The sequence below is a fragment of the Heterocephalus glaber genome, unplaced genomic scaffold (assembly GCF_053883595.1).
Source record: "Heterocephalus glaber isolate CG9 unplaced genomic scaffold, H.glaber_assembly_v1.0 deba00001481, whole genome shotgun sequence".
Classification (NCBI taxonomy): domain Eukaryota; kingdom Metazoa; phylum Chordata; class Mammalia; order Rodentia; family Bathyergidae; genus Heterocephalus; species Heterocephalus glaber.
Genome location: NW_028258317.1, coordinates 6,257,401 through 6,278,154, shown reverse-complemented (window position 1 = coordinate 6,278,154; position 20,754 = coordinate 6,257,401). Strand labels below are relative to the sequence as shown.

General features: G+C 38.6%; 1 protein-coding gene across 7 annotated transcripts in view; it reads left to right on the top strand.

Annotated features, from left to right (window-relative positions):
- The window catches only part of Slc44a1 (solute carrier family 44 member 1), a 487,317-nt gene that overhangs the window by 292,058 nt on the left and 174,505 nt on the right, over nucleotides 1–20,754 (top strand). The window contains exon 1 of one of the 7 annotated variants that reach the window (XM_004848185.3): nucleotides 7,260–7,509. The exons of 2 other annotated variants lie outside the window; for them this stretch is intronic. In XM_004848185.3, the coding sequence (XP_004848242.1) occupies nucleotides 7,477–7,509 (33 nt within the window). In that variant the 5' untranslated portion in view covers nucleotides 7,260–7,476. Of the gene's footprint in view, nucleotides 1–7,259; nucleotides 7,510–20,754 lie in introns of those variants that run through there. 4 more of the 7 variants (XM_087184210.1, XM_087184207.1, XM_087184206.1 and 1 more) reach the window with 4 other exon arrangements.

The following is a 20,754-nucleotide window of genomic DNA, read 5'->3' as shown; positions in this document are numbered from 1 at the left end:
ATTTCTTCTTCTTTTTTTTTTTTTGAGGCAGGGTCTCCCTTTGTAGTTCAAGCTGGCCTCGAACTCACCATGATCCTCCTGCCTCAGCCCCCCGAGTGCTGAGATTACAGGCATGCACCATCACGGCCAGCTGTCATAACTTCTTCTACATATGTGTTCACACCACACACATGCCCTTTATATAAACATTATTCATTGCAATACTGTTTTACAAACTCCTTTTTTAAAAAATTAAGGGCATATTGTAGTCATATGGTTTACTGTTACTATGCCTGGTTCATGTCAGTGAATATAGAGTGCCTCTTATTTTTTTTAACAAGTGTATCGAGTTTCCTATTATTTAACCAATCACTTAACTAATCTTTTATATGTGGAAATTTAAATTTTTCCTAATTTTTCCTTATTGAAAACAAGACTGTATTACTATTAAACATTCCCAGGAGAAGAAATACTTGCTTCAAGGAAATACACCTTTTAAATTTTGATACAAATTTTTTAAATTCCTCTCCAGAAAGAGAGTAACTAATTATATCCCCCTCAATAGTGTATAGGGTACTGTGATCTTCCCTGAGACTGGTTCCTATTAAATCTTTGCCAACTTGTTAGGTGAGGAATGGTATCTCCAAATTTTTATTCTTTCAGTTTTATTATTGGTGAAGGTGAGTAGTATTTCATATTTTATTAGTCCTTGTATTTCCCTCACTGTGGAGTGTTTTCAGTTTTTTTTTTTAATAGAAACTTTCATGTGTGTTACATAAAACTTCTATATAGATTTTGCAAGTATTATCTGTTTGTCATTTGTGTTTATGGTATCTTTTGCATCTAGGAGTTTTAAAATGTTTTTTGCAGTTAATCTTACCTGTATTTTGCTAAAGTGTTAGGCTATACTGTCATCCAAAGAAGTCTTCCATTTAAAAATAAATGCCAATGGGCCGGGGATTTAGCTCAGTGGTTCTGCCGCCTGCCTCGAAAGCGCAAGGTCTCGAGTTTGATCTCCGGTAACAAAAATAAATAAATAAATAAACAAACAAATACATAAATACCTTATACTTCAGAAGTTTTATGGAAAAAAAAAAGTAATCATTTAATATTTCAGGAAAACTTTCCTTTGAAACATTCTGGGCATTTACAAATCTAAATTCCTAGAGACTCATTGACAAAAATATATTTATTCATTAAACAAATAAGTATGAAACATTTCTGGATACCAAGCTCTTTTCATGGCATTTGCTACAAAGTGGGAACTTGTCTAGCAGAGGCAAGAATATAAGGAATAAACAGGAATAAAATACAATGTAGTTTTTTTCTTCTTCAGTACTGGGGATCAAACTCAGGACCTTGTGCTTGTGTGGCAGGCATGATGCCACTGAGCTAAATCCCTGGCCCGATGTTTTTTATAAACAAGATAAATTGGTCTCTGTGGAGAATGTTCAGCTTATAAAGCATGTAGACTCATTCTTCTCTTTACATTTAAAATACATTCTAATTCTTTGTTTCAATTTCTTTCCATTCCAGTACGCTATAAGTGACTTAAGAGCAAGGAATATATCTTAGTTGTATTTGAATCCCAGGCACCTAGACAGGTATGTGGCCCACTATAATGCTTCAAGAAATATACTGTTAAATAAATGTCTTTTCTTGCTTTACAAATTGCCTCATTTCTTCTCAGATTAATACGCATGACTCTGTCTCCATTTCTCCTCCTCTCTCACCTCATCACCCCAAAATAAAAATCAACATTAGTCTTAGGGTAGAAACATCTAAAATTCCCAAGGACTGATGTTAAAGCATCTGCTACTTAATCAAAATCAAATATGGTTAGCTCATAGAAAGAAGTTAATAAAAAAGAAAAAATTTAGGGAATGGAGTGAATTACTACAATTTGTTTAAGTCATTCAGAAAATATTATATCCCTCTGAATATAAGTTCGTGAGAGTAGGATTTAGAGAACTTATGTGTTGTTTGACCTTGCAAGGAAAGTCCAAGTGAAGCCATAAATAAAATTCAGTTATTAAATTATTTAATTTTTATTAGTACATTTGCTTATTATTACATGATTACATATATCATGGGGAGTTGGTACATGTACATAACACATGTTAATTCTTTTTTCATTTCCTTCCTCTCCTGTGTTTATTTATGGTATATTTTGCAGGAGTTTTACAATGTTTTTGCAGTTAATCTTATCTGTTTTTTGCTAAAATGTTAGGCTATATTGTCATCCAAAGAAAAGCCTTCTGTTTAAAAATAAATGCTTTAGCCAAGCGTGGTGATGGCACATGCCTGTAGTCCCACCACTTGGGAGGGTGAGGCAGGAGGATTGTCACAAGTTTGATTTAGTTCAGTGGTTCTGCTGCTTGCCTTGCAAGCGCAAGATCCTGAGTTTGATCCCCGGTACCAAAACAAAACAAAAACAAGTTTGAGGCCATCTTGAACTACATAGGGAGACCCTATCTCAAAAAGCAAAAAGCAAAAAAAAAAAAAACAAAGAAAGAAAGAAAAGAAAAAAAAAAAAACCCAACAACAACAAAAAACCAAAAACCAAACCAAAGAAACCAAAAACCTTTATATTTCAGAAGTTTTATAGGAAAAATATGCATTTCCCTCCATTCACATGTTGGTCCCCTTCCCGTTTGCAAGAGTTATTAACACGGGAGAAACACCAATTTATAAGTCTGAGCAGAAACAAAGTTGCAAAGCTAAGTACTTATGAATTTCTTTAGAGTCTTGCTGGGACCAGTATTATCTTTTCAACATGCCCAGGTTCAAGAAAAATATCTTTTCAGGTGGGTGTCTAACTCCTGAGTTTATATATACATACATATAATTTTGATTATCATTAGTACATGTTTCCACTACATAATGATTACATTCCTCATGAGGTGTTAGTACATGTATGTGATACATCTCAATTCCTTTTTTCATCTCCTTCTCTGCTCCCTATTCCTTCCCTCCATCTCTCAGTCCTCTTCCCTTTTGAAAAATTACTAACTTCTTGTTCTCTATTACCTTTTATTTTGCCCTTTCTTTGTGTTTCTCATATGAGAGAAATCATGTGATATTTAAGCTTGTGTGTCTGATTTCTTTTACTCAACAGTAGGGTCTCAAAGTGCATCCATTTTCCTACAAATGACTACAGTTTATCCTTCTTTATGGAAGAGTAGTGTTTTACTCTGTGTAAATACCACATTTTTTTTATCCATTCATCTGTTGGTGGACATATAGACCACTTCCAAGATTTAGCTGTTATGAATTGTGCTGCATTAAACATGGGTATACATGTATGACTGTAACATGATAACTTTAATTTTGTGGGGAAGATACCTAGACAAGGAATAGCTAGGTTGAATGGAATTTCCATTTTCAGTTTTTTGAAGAATTTTCATACTGATTTCCACAGTGGTTGTATTAGTTTACATTTCCACCAACAATGTAGAAGAGTTCCTTTTTCTTTGCAGCCTCGCCATCTTTCTTTCTGGAGTAAGATGGAATCTCAGTGTTGTTTTAACTTGTATTTCTCTAATGGCCAAAGATACTGAATATTTTTTTCATGTATTTATTGGCCATTTGTATTTCTTGTTTAGAGAAATGTTTATTCATTTTAGTTGCTATTTTTTTGGATTAGGTCTTTTATTTTTGGGGTGTCTATTTTGAGTTTTTTATATATTCTAGATATTAATCCTCTGTACAAGGCAAAAAATAGCAGGCCAAAAATTTTTCTCATTCTAGTGCCTCTTTACTTTGTTGGTTGCTTTCCTGTGCTGTTGAGGTGATTTTTAATTTAATATGATCCAATTTATTGATTCTTGATGTTATTTCTTGGGCAGTTGGGGTTTTGGTCAGAAAGTCCTTGCCTACACCCATGTCTTCAAGAGTTTTACCTCATTTATCTTCCAGCAGATTAAATATTTCTACTTTAACATTTAGATACATTTTCTAAAATCTGGAATAGACCTGATCTTGCCTCTCTGGTAATGAATGAACAGTTACAGCCCTTGGTTACAATTAGTTTTCACTTTTAGAGCATCTCCTGGGGGTGATATGTGAATGCCTGAGGAGGTGGTTGTGAGGTGGATCTGGAAGCTGGGGCTCTGCTGAAAAAAAATGTGCTCTTGTGGGATGTGGCTGTAACACAGTATGTGCTAAAATGTAACTAACACAGCCAAAGCACCAAATGCCACATTTTTTAAATTAGAGGACTATTCTGAGCAGTTACAGATACGCATATGTATAGCTGCATTTATATATCTGTTCCCCCAGAAGCTGAAATCATGTGAACAATGAGTCAGGCTCTATTAAAATCACTGCAAAGATCATTAGTTTAGTGTTTTCCCTCAGTGAGTGACCAGCACCAAGTCCTTCATCTGAAGCTGGAAACCTTGGAACTCACATGGCCAATTATGCAATACTAGACCATTGGGAAGCATTTCCGCCTGGCTCAGCTGGTGATCCGATTTGCACCAAGACTGATACGCCTTATAATTTTATCCTGGTTAGCGCAGATGCTGTTCTTACATAAGTTTTTTTTTTTTTTATCTTTTTTTTTTCCTCAAAAGAAAAAGAAAAACAAACCTAAGCTCTTCCTAAGGGGCTTGGCCTGATGATATTTCAAGGTGGTGAGATCAGTATTCTGATCACGCTAGGGAAAAAAATCTTTCTTCAGAATTTGCTGTAGTTCACTTTCATTGAGTGTTGTGCATACTTGGTTATGAGTAAGATTGAAAGGGAAAAATAATTTGCCCCCCTCTAAATGACTCTTTTTTGGGGGGTTGAAACTAGGACATTGCCAATGCTAAGCACACACTCTACCACCGAGTTAAATCCTCAGCCCCTAAATCACTCCTTTTATGAGGCTTTTTGAGTATGAGGGGGATGGGGTTGTTCTTAGAAGGTACGGAATATCAATGCAGGAGGTGAGTTAGTTTCTCCCATGCTAATGATGAAGTAGATTTTTTAAACATCACATTCATATGCATATATGGTGCATACATATATAATTAGTATGTTTACAAAGCTCCTTGCAGAACCTTAGAACTCCTAGTTCTATTAACCCTTGAAGAGAAAACTAAAGTTCAGATCAAGAAAAATGGAACGTGCTACCTTTCAATTATATTCACTCATCATCCATGTCTAGGGAAGATATCTCCAAAAAAGCAAAATGCATTTTTATGGAGCACAGCCACAGCCTGTTACAAATTTAACTGCTTCTACAGTTCTAATTACAAAATAAGCACTAGCTACTACATGGAACAACTGCACTAGCTAAAAAGATTTTTATAATCTGAGAGAAATGCTCTCATATTGACTCTGCTAAGAGAAACAACTCCTCTTTTCTTGATTATAAAGAAGGAAGACAGATGGCTTCTTGTTTAAGACTGTAATTTTACTTTCAGCCTCCTCCCTCAGTTAAAAACAAGATGTACTTTTCTGGCTTTGAGGGAAAATCTCAAGGGAAGATTTTTTATTCCTGGCAGCACTGAATAATTCAACAAACATTGGAGAGAACTCAGGGAGGTACAAAGGAGAAACTACTTTCCCTTGTTCTCAGGGAGTTTATAGTCTAATTGTGGAGTTTACAATCAGAATTTAGATCAGAGCTATTAAAGTTTATTTCTTCACTTTCATTTAATGGCCTAATGGTTACCAGTAATATACTTAGGATTCACTGGCTCTGTTATGGTAGAGCCTGTGATCAAACTGGAAAAAGGGATCATGCAGAAGAATCAGTGATCTCAAGCAGTACTTGCTGAGAGCTTATTCGCTGATCAACCAGCTGCCTTTTCAAGTTATTTAATCTTAGCCTTTTCCAGTCCTCCCTAATATCAGCATTTCACAGAGGAGGATGTTCAGAGAAGCAACTCAACCATACTCATAAAACCAGGAAATGGTAATGAAACACACCGACTGGGAATTCTCTTCCTTTCCTGGCCTTTTGACTATTCCCAAGATCCCATTTCAACTTTTTCTGTGCTTTGATTTCCTTACAATGAACTTAAAGTCAACTTCTATGTTTTTTTTCCTTCACCTTAGACTTTGAGTAATCTTTAAACCTTGCTGTCTTTTATTTGGCAAGTCAGACCTGGAGTGTAATTCCCCTCCATCTTTGCAAATGAACTTTTCCTTTTCTCTTGTAGCTGATTTTGTCTTTGAGATACTCTTGGACAAGATGAAATGAGACATGAATAAGGATTCTAACGGAGCCTCATACGTGTTTCTGCTATTGTTAACCATGATCTTTAGTTTTATTCTGGCAAACTTTTAACTGTTCTTACCTTGTACTATTTCTAAAGACTCTTTTGGGGTTTGAAACTTTTTGAAAGTAGTTATGTCTAATCTAAATTATTGTTGCCTTCAGAATATATTAATTTAGCAGTAGGGAGTTGTAAGAGCAGGCACTTGATCTCTTTTGTTCACCTCTTCTGGTGTCTGGTAAAAGAACTCAGTGTCTTCGGTAAATAATTGAAGTATGAATGAATTGATGCCCGGGTGTTGTTATGTTTTCTGTACTACCCCGTATAAGAAAGTTTAATTCTGATTCAGTATGGTTTTGACTTGAGATCCTGGAATACCTTTTTTCTTTCCCCGGTTTCTGGCTGTCATTACAATTTCAAATTGGGTGCATTTCATTACATTCTTGGTCCCCTACAAGGCTCAGTTTCCCCACCAGCAGAATGGGAGAGTATCAACAGATGCTTGTTTCTTCTTGTCGTCTCTCACCTAGTTCTTTTCTAGGGAAAGTTTTGTTATGTATGCTTTCTTCTGTGGAAAGGAAAAAAAAAAAAAAAGCAGCCGACACAGCGTCAAGGAGCCTTGGGAAACCTCGGAATCGTTCTCAGCAGGGAGAGGGTGAGGCAGCCGGTGCCTTCCAGTTCCGGAAGCAGCCCGGCTTCTTTTCGACAGCGGGCCCGCCCTGTCCTCGGGCGCCTCAGCCCCAGACGCCCTCTCGCCCCGAGGCAGACTCTGCCTCGGTGCCACCTCGAAATGGGCCCGGCGCCGCGCAGGCTCCGACGCGCGCCCAAGGGCCCGGCCTCATTCTGGCTGCCGCCGCCCTGCCGTCCGTGCGGCGTAGCACTGGGGGCGGGGAGTCTGATGGGAGACGCGCGCGGCGCTGAGGAGGCGGCAGCCCGGGAGAGGGAGCGGGAGAAGGACTGGGCGCGGGCGGTGGGAGGCGGGGGACAGGGGGAGGCGCCGCCGCCGCTGCCGCCCGCCCCTTTCCGCTGGGGAGCAGCTGCAGCCGCAGGAGCGGAGCAGCAGCCGCGCAGCCGCCGCCGCCGCCGCCGGGGGATGTGGCCCGTGCCTACCCCGAGCCGCGCCGCCTCCTGAGTCGCCGCCACTGCCGCTGCCGCCGCCGCCGCCTCCGCCGAGTCTTGCGGGGCCAGGTCGCGCCCTCCCCGGGCGCCCGCCGGCTCGAATGCCGAGGGGCTCCGGGGCGTAGCTGCGCGCCCGGCGCCGCCTCCAGGCTCCTCCAGCCCCGCCATGGGCTGCTGCAGCTCCGCCTCCGCCGCGCAGGTGAGGGCCCCCGCCTCCCGGCCGCCCACCCGGATGCCTCCCGCGCCCGCTGGGCGCCCCTGCCTGGCTGCGAGTGCGCGGGCCCTACTGCTCTCTCCAGCCCCTTCCCGACTCGGCCTCCTGCGTCCCGTTACACCTGAGCGGCGCGTCCCTCCTGCATGCAGGTGGAGAGGCACTGTCGTCCCGGTGCCCAGGTGGCGCCCCCTACCCGCGCCTGGTCCGGCCTTGCGCCTCTCTCCCCGCCGTCCGCACGGTTTCCGTATTCCCGGGCGCACCCCGCAGCTTGGGCGCCTCACCTCTCTTCCACCCCGTCCCAGTTTCTGCCCCGTGATCTCTCCTGTCCCCTCTCTCTTGCCCGCTAGTCCACGGGCGGTTCAAGTGTTTCCGCAGGTCCCGGGGCTGCCGCGCTCGCTCCCACCCCATCCCCCCTTTGTGCCGTGACCCGGGCCACCGCGGCCTCTTGGGGTGCCGAGGCCCTTGCGGGAGCGCCGCCCTCGGGGTGGGAAGCAGATTGGGCACCTGGAGGGTGACGGGAGCGTTATGGAAACTCCCTCTTTGTTGCCAGTGTAACAGGAGGAAGAGGTGCCGAATTTAGTTTTTCTGTGGGCACTGGCTGGATGTTGTCGCTGAGGGCTGAGATGCAGAGATTTCTCCCAGCTTCCACCCTGCCCCCATCCAAATTTCTCTAACCTCCTCTTTCCAAGGAGGAGCCCTTAACCCGAGTGGAAATGTTTAGACAACTGTGTAAGGATCAAATGTAATAGAACTTGACGGCTGGCCACTAATAACTGAGAAGACCTGTTTGTAAATTACCTAATTTAGTGGATTAGTGAGTGTATTTACAAATACGATAAAAAGCAATCAGGAATACCGCATCAAACTGTCTGATGGTGGTGTATGGAAAATAGGCTGTGACAACGCCTGGGATGTAATCTGCACAGTTTTCATTAGCGTAGAATTTAACAGTGGTCTGTGATTTGTTTGTTGGGGGTGGGGGGAGGCAGGCTCTTGGTTTTAGAAATAAAGGCTGATTGGTTCTTGGTGAAGAAAAATGCTAGTTTGGGGAAAAAATTCCTTCAGAGATCTAGCATCTGTGATAATGCTAGAAGTGTTTTGCTGCTGCTAAATGACTATATATAACTCAGTTTTAAATAACCTGCATACTTGTTCTGAAAATCCCAGATCTTTTGAAGAGAAAACGACTAGAATTGCAGATAAATGGAGGACATTTATTCTTTACTAGGTGTCCATTCTGTTTGTCCAGTTCTTAGGCTGATTGGTTTAGTCAAACCTTGCTATTCACTTGAATAGCAGAGAAAAACTATCTGGTAGTGTTTGGGAGGCTAGATCAGGGTTCTCATGTTCACATATAAAAATGTGGACTTAACACATGTCTTTCAACTGACTAGGGACCTTTTGGGAAGGGGCATCTATTTGGATACTAGTCATCTAATATTTACATAGTTAAAATTATCAACAAAAGGTATCTTTCATATTGCCTTTCCATAACTGGATTACTTTCTATTCTCTTTTGGTGGTGAAATGCCTTTAAGACAGGAAAATATTGGTAGTTTATGAAGGGCTTGTTCAGTGAAAGAACAATTTAATTTGGGAGAGACAGATTCTGCATCAGAACTCTGCTTTAAACAGGTAATGGATCTTGTGTGTATCTAGTTCCTCAGTGTACTTTTTCAGAATGCTGTCACATATATTTTCGTTGCCTTTTCTCTCACAGCCAGTATTTCCTTGCTACCGTGTTCTACAGACAAGATGAATGTCCTGTATCCAAGGGGTGCTCCACCCCCCGGATTCCTATAACCAAGCAGCAGCTCTCACATGCCTTTGAGTTCAGCTTTAGGGACTTGTAGTGTTCAGTGGAGCATTGAGGAGGCTGGTTTTGTGCTAAAGAGCTGGTCATCATTTTTATTTTCTTATTTGAGCTTTTTAGCATCATTCTTCATTTTTGAGTCTGTTGGCATTTTAACCCTCCTTTCAGAAGCATCACAAATTTAGAATACTATTGTATCTATATGTGTTGACTTGAAACAAAATAGGGATGCAACTTTGTCTTTTTCAGTGAGCCTGCAGTGTGTTTTCAGGCAGAATGTTTGTTTCATCCTTTCAGCTGAATTATAAACTTATTGGTATAGAATATGCTTTGGTTTTTTTCCTCTGTGTGTTTGCTGCAGTACCTCTCTACCTTAAACATAATAGCTGCTCAGCTGCTAGTTATTGAACAGAACTTATATACAGATTTGAACATCTGTCTGGCAAGTGACATTGACTATGACTGCAGCCCTAACCTGTGTTTCACTTCTGTGAGCTTGAGCTGATTGACTAATTCTTCCATGCTGTCCTCTTTTAAACTGAAAGTTGAACTGTGAAAGTTAGCATTTACCTACCTTTCTTACATTCCTTCAGTACCATTAGCATGTAAAATTGAGCAGTTTTTTTCTTTTCTCCTGATGAACTTTTTGCTCAATGTATATATTTTAATTGGAACAGTGGCTATAACATCTTAAAAGAGCTTGTCTGCAAACAAATGATAACCTGTACAGCACATCAAAACAATGTGCTTTGAGGAAATCTGCAGTCCAGCTTAGTTTTTTCTCAGTGGGGTTGTCAGCCTTGAAGTCCAGGTAGACTTTATCAGTATAGAATACACTTTCTTTCTGTAGTAGGGATTCACTTTTGAAATGTACTTTATTTTCCTCCATAATCTCTTGCCGTGTTGTAAGTTATGATCTCTCTAACTTCCATCTCTTGTTGTAGTCTGGTACTTATTTTCTTGGCGGTCTGGGTATCATAAATTCATATCAAAATGATTATCGTGTTTTAGGATTTAAATTTTTAAAAGTATAACAACATTCTATAATAGTATTTCATTGCTAAAGGAACAAACTATCAGCAAAATCATTTGCTGTAGCAGGTACAGTGTGTACATCTAAAAATTTTAAGTATCTTTGTAAGGCTTTTTATAATTGAGTTTCTTTTCAAGTGACCATTACAAGTTCTAATTGCTCAAAACAAGCCAATGAACGTTAGCCTTTGCCTAAAAGTCTTTTGGAAGGGAACATAAAAGTAAGAATGTTTTGAGTTTCTTTTTACAGCACTAATCCTCCCTAAGACTCTTAAAATTTATTCCCTTTTCCATAATTCGTTTCTTCTATTATAACCTGACATAATTTCTATTCTTGTAATGTTAAACTTCAGAGTTCGCTTGTAAATCTTCAGATTTATTAAATATTCTTTCTCATTGACAAACCAGTTTAAATGAAGGAGGCTTTTGAAAGATTACTTAGCAAGTTGCTGCAAGTCTTTGTCGTTAATGGCTAGATCATTATTTCTCACAGCAGCACTTTGGAGGCCAGGAGATTGTGCAAGTGCTCTGAAGTTCTGTATCCATTAATTCTAACCTTAGAAAGTAAGAGATGGAAACTCTTAGGTTGAACAAACTGCCCCTTGTCTATCTTGTTTTAGAAGATTTCAGTCCACTGTCTTGTCTCATGCATGGTCTTCACACTGGGAGCAGTATATTTAACTATCTTTTCTAGCTCTCACATCTCATTTTGAGATTAGTGAAGATGTCAGCAGTGGTTTACAAATACTGGTTAACATTTGCCTTAACTGTTAATTGCTTTACAGAATTTTAATAATTCTGTAGATTATACCTGCTTTGTGGAATCTGAAGTCTGAATGGTAAAAAATTTGAAGAGCATAGAGGGAATTACCAACAAATACTATGTTCTTTAATTAAAATTCAACCTGAAGGAAGCAGAAGAAAATCATGCAGGAAGACTTTTCTTCTTCTTCTTTTTTTTTTTCTGATTACTGTGCTGTTAGCACATTACTCAAAATATGTAAATAAAAATCCTGTCAAAAGTTGGCTGAAAAATAATGTAGAAATAATAATGCTTTTCATGTAACTTTTTCACAGCCATTTTAATTTTTTAATCTCTGCAATAACTAGATACAAAGTTGATTTTACTTGCATTTATTGTTGAAGAAATTGAGACTAGGGTGCTTGCCTGAAGTCACACATCTATTGAAAGATCTAAACTTTGGTTCAGGTTTATGAACCTGAGTTGTGTGTTTCTTTTTTTGTGTGTTCTCATGCATAGTTCCTAAGTCTTAAATTGTAGCTCACTTTTTAAAAAAACTTTAGAAAAGAATAATTTTGAATTAATTTCTGAATTAAATTTCATGTCACCATTTTTAACTTGCACATTTATCAGCTGGCAAGCAACATCATGTAACAGAGCTAAGCTAGTCCAGTTAGAGTGCTGGACTATCAGATACTATTTGATGTGTTAACAAATATGTCGTTTAAAAGTGCTATTGGAGGGCTGGGGATTTAGCTCAGTGGTTCCGCTGCCTGCCTTGCAAGCGCAAGGACCCAAGTTCAATCCCCGGTACCAAAAAAAAAAGGGGACCAAGAGATAGAGGGGAGAGGAACGGGACATAGAAAGAATAAGTGTAGTCATTATGTACTGCAAATAGTTACTAATAAAAAACCCTGAAAAACAAAAACTAAGACTAAATTCAAAATATGCTCCCTCCCAGTCTTTTTCAGTGTCTCTGGCTCATCAAATGACACCAGTATCCTAGTTTTACAAACAGGAAAAGGACCACACATCTCAGATGCAGAAGAAACCCAAGTCATGTGGGGAACATGCCTTCGATGTTTCCACATCTTGCTTCTTTTACTTCACAACTCCACTCCCAGCACCCTGGTGCAAGCTCCTGTCATCTCCAGCTACTACCTTGGCCATAGATCTCTTCCCTGTATCTATTCCTGCTCCCTTTTGATTTTTCTCTGTACAGCAGTCTAATGACCTTTGAAAATTCACAAGCTGATTGTGTTCTTCTCTTACTTAGAACCTTCTAGTAGTTTCCAGTTGCTCTGGACAAGGAAAAGAATCCCTTAGGCAGCCAGTAAGACCCCCTGTGGGCTGGTCCCTATCTTGGTGCAGTGTCATCTTACTCCAGGCTTTTCTTTATTCTTTGTGCTTTAGCCTCACAGGTTCTTCACTCAGTCATGTGCTGACCTCTTTTGCACCAGGTATTTACTTGTTCAGAAGGCTTTGCCTTTCTCCCTGGCCTTTGGCTGGTTACCTGAAATTTCAGCCCAAAATTCACTTTCTTAGAACTTTTCTGATCCTTTGAACCAGGCTATGCCTCCTCATTAAGCTTTACATTAATCTTAGGTGTTTTCCTTTTTGAGCACTTTTAAACAACAGGCAGATAATTATACATCACTATTTTAGTGTATGTGCTGCTGAAGCGAGCACAATTATACATCACTGTTAATGTCTAGACCAGGCATTGGCAAACTATAGACCATGGACTGCTTGCAAGCCGAGAATGATCTTTGTATTTTTGAATGGTTAAAAAGAAAAGAATTTTATTTCATAAAAATTATATGAAATCTGAATTTCACTGTCTAAAAGTATTGTTGAGACACAGCCAGATGTCCCATTTACTTATTAATAGCTGTAGCTGCTTTCATCCCACAGTGGCAGTGTTGAGTAGTTGTGACAGAGATTTTATGGCCTGCAAGAATAATTATTCACTCTGTGGCCCTTTACAGAAAAATTTGCCAGCTCTTCTTTTAGTTTGGGTAAAAGAGGAGCATGTTTGCTTTATTTTTTACTATTTATGCGCTTAGCTAGTACTAGTGCATGGTAGGTGCTAATGAAATATTTGAATGAATGAATAGGTATTCTCTTTCCTTCTGCCAATGGATGTGGATAAACTCCTACCTTAGCTACTCTGGCAGTTTAACATTCAGTATAGACTTTTTTCTAAGAAAAAAATTTCCTTAGGAGAAGGTTCCCAAAAAGATTTCAGCAGCATTCTGGATCAGTTTGTGGCTAACTTTGTGGCACAGGTTTTTAACAGTAATATTTCTTTTTTGGTACTTTTTGTTTTCTCATTTATTTAGATTATAGCATAGCATAATGTTTCAAATTTTAATTTACACTTTGTATCAAGTAGTATTTTTTTAAAAAGTGTTGCATTTTTCACTGTTTTCTAATATGCTTGAGAGGTTATAAATTTGTCCCTTTGTTGGACACCTTTCTAATTTCATAATATAGCAATAGGTGTATAATTGAGCTTCCTTAACAAACATTTGGTAGATAAACTGGGAGTTGGGTTTTTTTTAGTACATGTGAAAATAACATCACTACTCCTTTTAGGTGCTCTCTGGAACATCCCACAACCAAATATTTAGATATTTATTTAGTAGAGAAACTTTTTTTTTTACATCCCACCCCTTTTTTCTCATTTCCCCCCTCCTCAAACCTCCTCCCTTCCCTGTGTACAAAAGCTGTTTCCATTTTTTCCTTGTATTTTCACTTTTTTTCTTGTCCCTTTCTTTTCCTCTTTCTCCTCCCTTGTTCCCCTTCCCATTTGAACATTAGGGAAACTTTTATAAGTGATTCTTATTCCATTTTTTAAGGTTGTGAGTTACGTGGACAATAGTTAAACAGAAGTGTTTTATTTCTGGATACATATGTATAATGTCAACTAAGGAAAACAGCAAGAAGATGGAAAATTTGAAAAGAGATGATTAAGATGTTTAAGAGTAGCAAAGCTATTAATGTTTTCTTATTTATTTTGTAGCATTGTGATAATACAATGATGATCAGGATCTTGTAAGATTTGTCAGTATAAGCCACTTAGGACCTTCTAGTTGTAAGAAATAAACAACAACAGGAGACTAATGTGTGGTGGCACCCATCTGTGATCCCACCACTCTGGGAGCCTGAGGCGAGAGGATCATAAATTCAAAGGCCAGCCTGGGCAATTTAGCGACTAGAGAGACCCTGTCTCAGAATTTAAAAAGGGTTGAGGATGTATCTCAGTGCGAAAGCCCAGAGTGTAATCCCCAGTACTAAAAAAGAGAGAAAAGAAAGAAACAACAATGACAAAGCACCCTTAAATCCAAACGGTGGAGACATTAAGGAAAATTTATTACTTCTGTAAGTTGGAAGGTATAGCTTCCAGGTGTTTAGTTTAGGGGCTTGGTGATGTCAGCAAAGACCTATGTTTTCTCCTTGTTTCTCTACTGTTGTTCCTGATCCTGACATAGCTGTGGCTCTTCTGACTGGCTTTTGCTAAGCTACCAATAATCTTCATTGGTTTTTCCTTTAATAGGAATTAGGGAGGGCTGCATACTCATCCCTAAATAATGTCTAGCAGTAGGGAGGCAGAGGACCTGGTAATTCGTTTCAACTAATCAAAATTTCCCTGAGTCAAGTAGAGCTTGAACAGTACTGGCCCAAAAGTAAGAATTTCCAGGAAGCCAGAAATTGGGAGCTACATAGAGGTGGTAGTTGGGTAAGAGCCGCCAATAGTATCTGCTACATAGTTTTTGACATTTTTTTCTACCTATGAAATCACACTTCTATAGTGTATCCTAACATTTTGCTTACAGATCCAGCATAAACCTTTCTAGTTGAAAATCAAACAGAAACATCTTACCCAGTGTGACAGTTCTAGCCACTACAGAAGCCCCTTTGTTGTTCTTTACACATTCCCATTACCTCTTTGCTAATGGGTTCAAGGACAACTTCTGATGGAGTAATGGTTAAATAGCTAATTAATATTCCTGCAAGCCATGGTCCCTAAGAAAACCTTCAAAGTTAGGAGAACCTTTTTTTCACTTCTAGCTTTCAACTTTCCTTTCTGCCCTGTGTAAATTCTCACTGCTCTTTGCATGTATCTCTATCTGATTGGTAATTCAGTTTTTCTTTTTGTCTTTTCCCTAAAATTTTCATTTTCCTTCATTCTTTTTTTTTTTTGGCTACTATCTGCTACACTTAATGAACTATAATACTGAATAGAATACATTAGAATAGAGTAAGGGGGTAAAAAGAGAATGTATTTTCTTTTTTATTTACCTGTTTAATTTCAAGGTATTTTTTCTTATAAGCAGTAATAAAATTGAAGTTTCATATCATTATTTAGAATATCTCTGGTATCTCAGTATGCCAAGTGCATCTCTGCAATAAATAATCAGAGAACAAGAAATGATAAACTATTGTGTAAATATGTTCAATCTTGCTATTACTCAAATTAAAATACACAGGCACCCTTTTACACTTGTAACAGAATAATATTAATTGCCTGTGTGGTCTCGACTCAAATATACTTTATTGATTTGCTTAATAAATTGGAATGACCCTCTCTTTACATTGCTTGACAACATACATTAAAAGCCATTAAAAAGTTGACATCTTTTACTTAGCAATGCAGAAGTAAAGTAATACTATATATAAGAATCTTTCTATTGTAGCATTATTTATAAAAGTAAAAGAGTTCAGTGTTAAGCATTATATTTCTGGTGTAAGACTTGCTTCCTCTTCTTAATATAAAATTAATTTGAATTTAGTCTATGACACTTTTCCATTCCCAAGTAAATGATCCTCCCTTAATGGGTGAGTGGCCTTTTGCTTTATTCGTAGGAAGTCTTATTCCTACGTTTCCAAAGGACATGAACACCATCATGTACTGGCAGGAGTGTGGGCTCTAGCCAGACTGTGTGAGTTTGAGTCTCAGTTCTGTCACCAGCTGGGTTATTTGGGCCAAATTGTTTAGTCTTTGGTACCTCAAGTTTCACCAGCTGGAAAATGGAAACAATAATAAAACCTAACAGGTTAATAGTAAAGTGCACAAACCATGAAAATATCTCAGAAATTACCTTATTAATGTAAACTAAATCTTTCAGATATTCTCATACCCACTAATTCTACCCTTAAAAAATTCCTGTGTTTGAGTTTTTGAATAGGGTCCCTGACTTCCAAGAATGTTGACTTTTGTCAGGAAGATCAGTGCTAAGAGTCAGGGAGAAGGGTTCCTGAAAATGATTCTTGGTCTGCCCTAGAGTGATGGGTTTAGAAAGAGTGGGATGATAGATTTTAGTAGAAAGGGATAATGAAGAGAGGAGCATTCCAGTGGAAAGGACAGTTTCATCCAAGCAACGAAGCAGATGTACACATCAGTATAGAAAGGAGATTTGACCAGAGAAGAGATGTTATAGGTAGGGAAGGCATTCATATTTAAAGGGGAGGGAAATGGGCAGCCTTGTAGGGATTTTCACAGTTGGTTAAAAACAGACTAACTTAATAGTTTGCATATGCCTAAAGTGGGAGAAATGGAAGGCAGAGGCCACTGAGGAAACTCTTTGATGACTCAAACCAAATAGTATAAACAGGAAATAGAGAAGAGACTTCATACAGTTGAAGTAGCATGGACTTAACTGACTTAATCTGGACATAAGGGATAAAGGAGAGGGATAAGACAGAAGTTTAAAATGCCATATGAGGCTATCTTAATTGATAGACGTCAGAGTTGTGTTGGGAGCTAGATGGTGGGGAAAGAAAGATGAATTTGCTTTTGTATGGACTGAGTTGAGGTGATACCAATGTTAATGTCCCCAGCTAGTATTTCCTAAAGATCAGCTGAAGACCCAAAACTAGATTTCAGAAAATACTTTTAAGTCCTGAGCAGAGGAGATGCTTTAAGGATGGAAAGGAAAGGGCACTGAGCATGAGCACAGAAAGCATTGAGCACAGTGACCAGTGATGCTCAGAAATTACTAGGGATTTACTGTCTGGAGTGCTCTGGGCAAAGCTCTTTGTATATATTTTCCATTTTATTCTCACAACTGCGATTAGTACTTGTGTTAACTCCTTTGTAGGTGAGGAAATTGAGGCTTAGAAAGGTTGGGTAGCTAGTCCAGAGACACCAAAGTAGCGTAAAGCCCATAGTAGTATTTCCTGCTAATTACCTTCCTCTGCTGTATACTAATACATGTAAATGGTGTGCTCAGTGTACCTTAGGTATGTCACTTTTGTCACTTAAATTTAGAGATTGTGTGCTCATTTATTCTGTCTTTAAAGTGTGTTTGAGTTGGTTGTAAATGAGCATACAAACCTAGTGGTCAGGGTTGACAGTTTGGAGTTGCATCTGTGAGAAAAGGTTTTTCCAGTATTTGAGACTCCTGGGGCTGCTGTCCATTTTTGCCTGTGCCTTGCTGCACTTTCTTCTTAGAACCTAACTCTGAACAAGTTTATCACTGAAAGTAAGTTTACTAAACCTGACTATAATTGTATCCTTTCCTCATGACTCACTTGATTCTTAAGAATACAGTTTTAAATGTAGAATATACAGTATATATAAGTAGTCTTTGGACATCCATGGCCTCTGAGTGGGTTAATGAAATTGATGCTTATGTTATTTAGTAGTAAGTTTCAACAAGGCTCTAGAGAGCAGTAAGAAAGGAAAGGGTGAAGAAAACAGCCACAGTGAAGTTGACTGTATAGCATAAATGATTAACATGCACATTAAGATCAGATTATACAGGCAGAGCTTTTCACCACCAGGGTTAGAGCTGAAATTAATTAATACTAAACTTTACTTTTAAAATTGAACATATTTTAGAGTTTTTAATCCCTGATTGCTTGGCCCAGAAGTTTTTCTAGATCTCTTTTACACGTAATCTTGTATTTTTTGAAACAATTCTGAAAGCACCAAGTATTGGAAAACAGTTTTAAGCTACTGAGTTTTAAAGTGTAGTATATATTTTTTATTTGGTACTGGGGATTGAACTTGGGTCCTTGCACTTGGGCAGCAGGTGACGAAACCACTGAGCCAAATCCCTGGCCCCAAGTGTAGTATATTAAATATAGTACATTTTCATCAAGAGAAACATTTTGGAATATATACTGGTGATTGAAGTGGATTTCAATTATGTTTTAGAAATGATACTTTAATAAGACACCTAATTTTTAAAAGTGAAGGCAATTCTAATTTTAATGATAACTTTCTAACAAAGAATATAGTTTAGTTTTGGGAAGGTAAATGTGTTTCTTTTGAGTTAGTAACCAGTAAAGGGAGTCTCCTGGGTCAGAAAAGACCTGCTATTTAACCAGCAATCTGCTCTGGCAGGGGTATTGCATATTCTGTCCCACTTAAATATAAAAATTACTTTTGCAAGAATATCTTAATCAGGATTTCTCCCAGTATGTGCTTCCCAAGCATGAGAACTATAAGATGGTCTTCCATAAAAGGGATCTGAGCTCAGAAAAATTTGAGAAGTCCTACTCACCCCATGCTACCTACTTAACCTTCCCCCATTTGAAAAATCACAGTTCATATTAACACATTAATGGTCATTTATTTACCCACAATCCCCAGGAAATCACTTTAACTTTGTTCACTTGGCCTTCATTGACCTTATCTGTCCATTAATTTTTTTTTTCCTATTACATTCTGAACTACTGATGTCAAGCAGAGCACACATTGAGAAACACTGCTTGAAATGTTTCTTAATTCCAGTCTCCCGGATCATAACAGAAGTGAGTTTGGGGAAATGAGGTTGTTGGGATCAGGTAATTCTTACCTCTGTGCAAATCTGAAACGTGAGTCTGAACATAGCACAGACTTTAGTGTGTTCTTTAAAATATTGGTCACTTGAAGACATAGACGTAGGCAAAGACTTCCTGAACTGAACCCCAGTGGCACAAGAAATAATACTGAGGATCAACAAATGAGAACAGATCAAATTAAAAAGCTTCTGCACAGCAAAGGAAACAACCAACAGAGTGAAGACACAAGCTACAGAGTGGGAAAAAATTTTTGCCAGATGTTCCTCAGACAGGACTAACATGTAGAATATATAAAGAACTAAAAAAAGTCAGACCCTCTCTACTCAATTCAAGGACCTAATAAAAAAAATGGGCAACTGAAATGAATAGATATTTCTAGGAAGAACAAGTAAAATGGCTGATAAATACATGAAAAAATGTTCAACATTGCTGGCTTTTAGAGAAATGTAAATTAAAACAACATTGAGATACCATCTTACTCCAGAAAGAATGGCATTCATCAAGACATCAGATAATGACAAGTGCTTGTGAGCATGTGGGATAAAAGGACTTCCTCTACATTGTTGGTGGGAATGTAAACTAATACAACCATTATGGAAATCAGTGTGGAGTTTCCTCAAAAAACTAAAAATGGAAATTCCATTTGACCTAGGTATTCCTCTTCTAGGTATCTTCCCTGGAGAATTAAACACATCATACCACAGTGATGTATGCATATCCCATGTTTATAGCAGTGCAGTTTATAATGGCTAAATCTTGGAAATGGACATATGCTCATCAACAGATGAATGGACAAAGAAAAATGTGGCCTGTATACACAATGGAGTACTACTCTTACATAAAGATAAACTTGAGGCATCTGTAGGTAAATGGATGTAACTTGAGACCATAATATGAAGTGAAATAAGTCAGATACGCTCGTCACCTAAGTATGCCAGGTTCATGGATTTATAGAAGTGAGGGACCTTCTGCTCCTCTTCCCACCCCCACTGCAAACACAAACTTGTTATTGGCCCATAGTGCAGAATAGCATGATAAAAGTTGTCCTAGCCCATCTCAGTGTCTGCCTGGCAGCAGAGCGGGGAGAATTACAGACCTTAGACATATTTTTCAAAGTTTTACCAGGAGGGTGGACAGCAGCAGCACTGCACAAATGACCCCTCTCATGACACTCAGGAGTGAGAAATCTCCAAGGACAGAGAGAAGATGCTGAAAAGAAATGTCAGTAAAATAAAAAACATTTTATACTGGCCATAAGCATTGGTTCTGTTCACTTAGTGTGCTGCTCAGGCTTTTCAGTACTGGGTTCAACAAAGAACCCCTCAGTATACAGTCTATTAAGGGAGACTACAGAGGGAAGTCGGGTCTTTGTCAAAGTGGCACAGCTGAATCTCAGTTTCTTAAATAGTCAAACAGTACTTTGGTTTATAAGGTTAAAATGCTAGTAATTTTTTGGTAGATTATAAACCAATTTTCAAAACTAAGAGCTAGACATACAGAAGTGCCCTCAAGGAACCTAGACATTATTGAAGTATAATTTCTATCTGTGCTTAACTGCTAAGGATGGAGCTCAGTAAACTTAGGATATATTTATTGTATTTAGTTAGTCAAAGTGAAAAGAAAAAATATTGTCATTGAGTAGAAAACCACAATGCTTTAGTTGCTCATATTTAAGTTACACCAACTCTTGAAGTCCTGTAGAAAAGGCAGTACTTACAATATGTTTAATATTTTACTTTTCATGTTGATGACTAACATTTAAGCTAAGCTGTGACTTTTGTTCTTGGCAGAGCAAGGCTTTATAAACTTTTAAAAATAGAAGACTTCAGAAGCATTCTTTTGTTGTTTC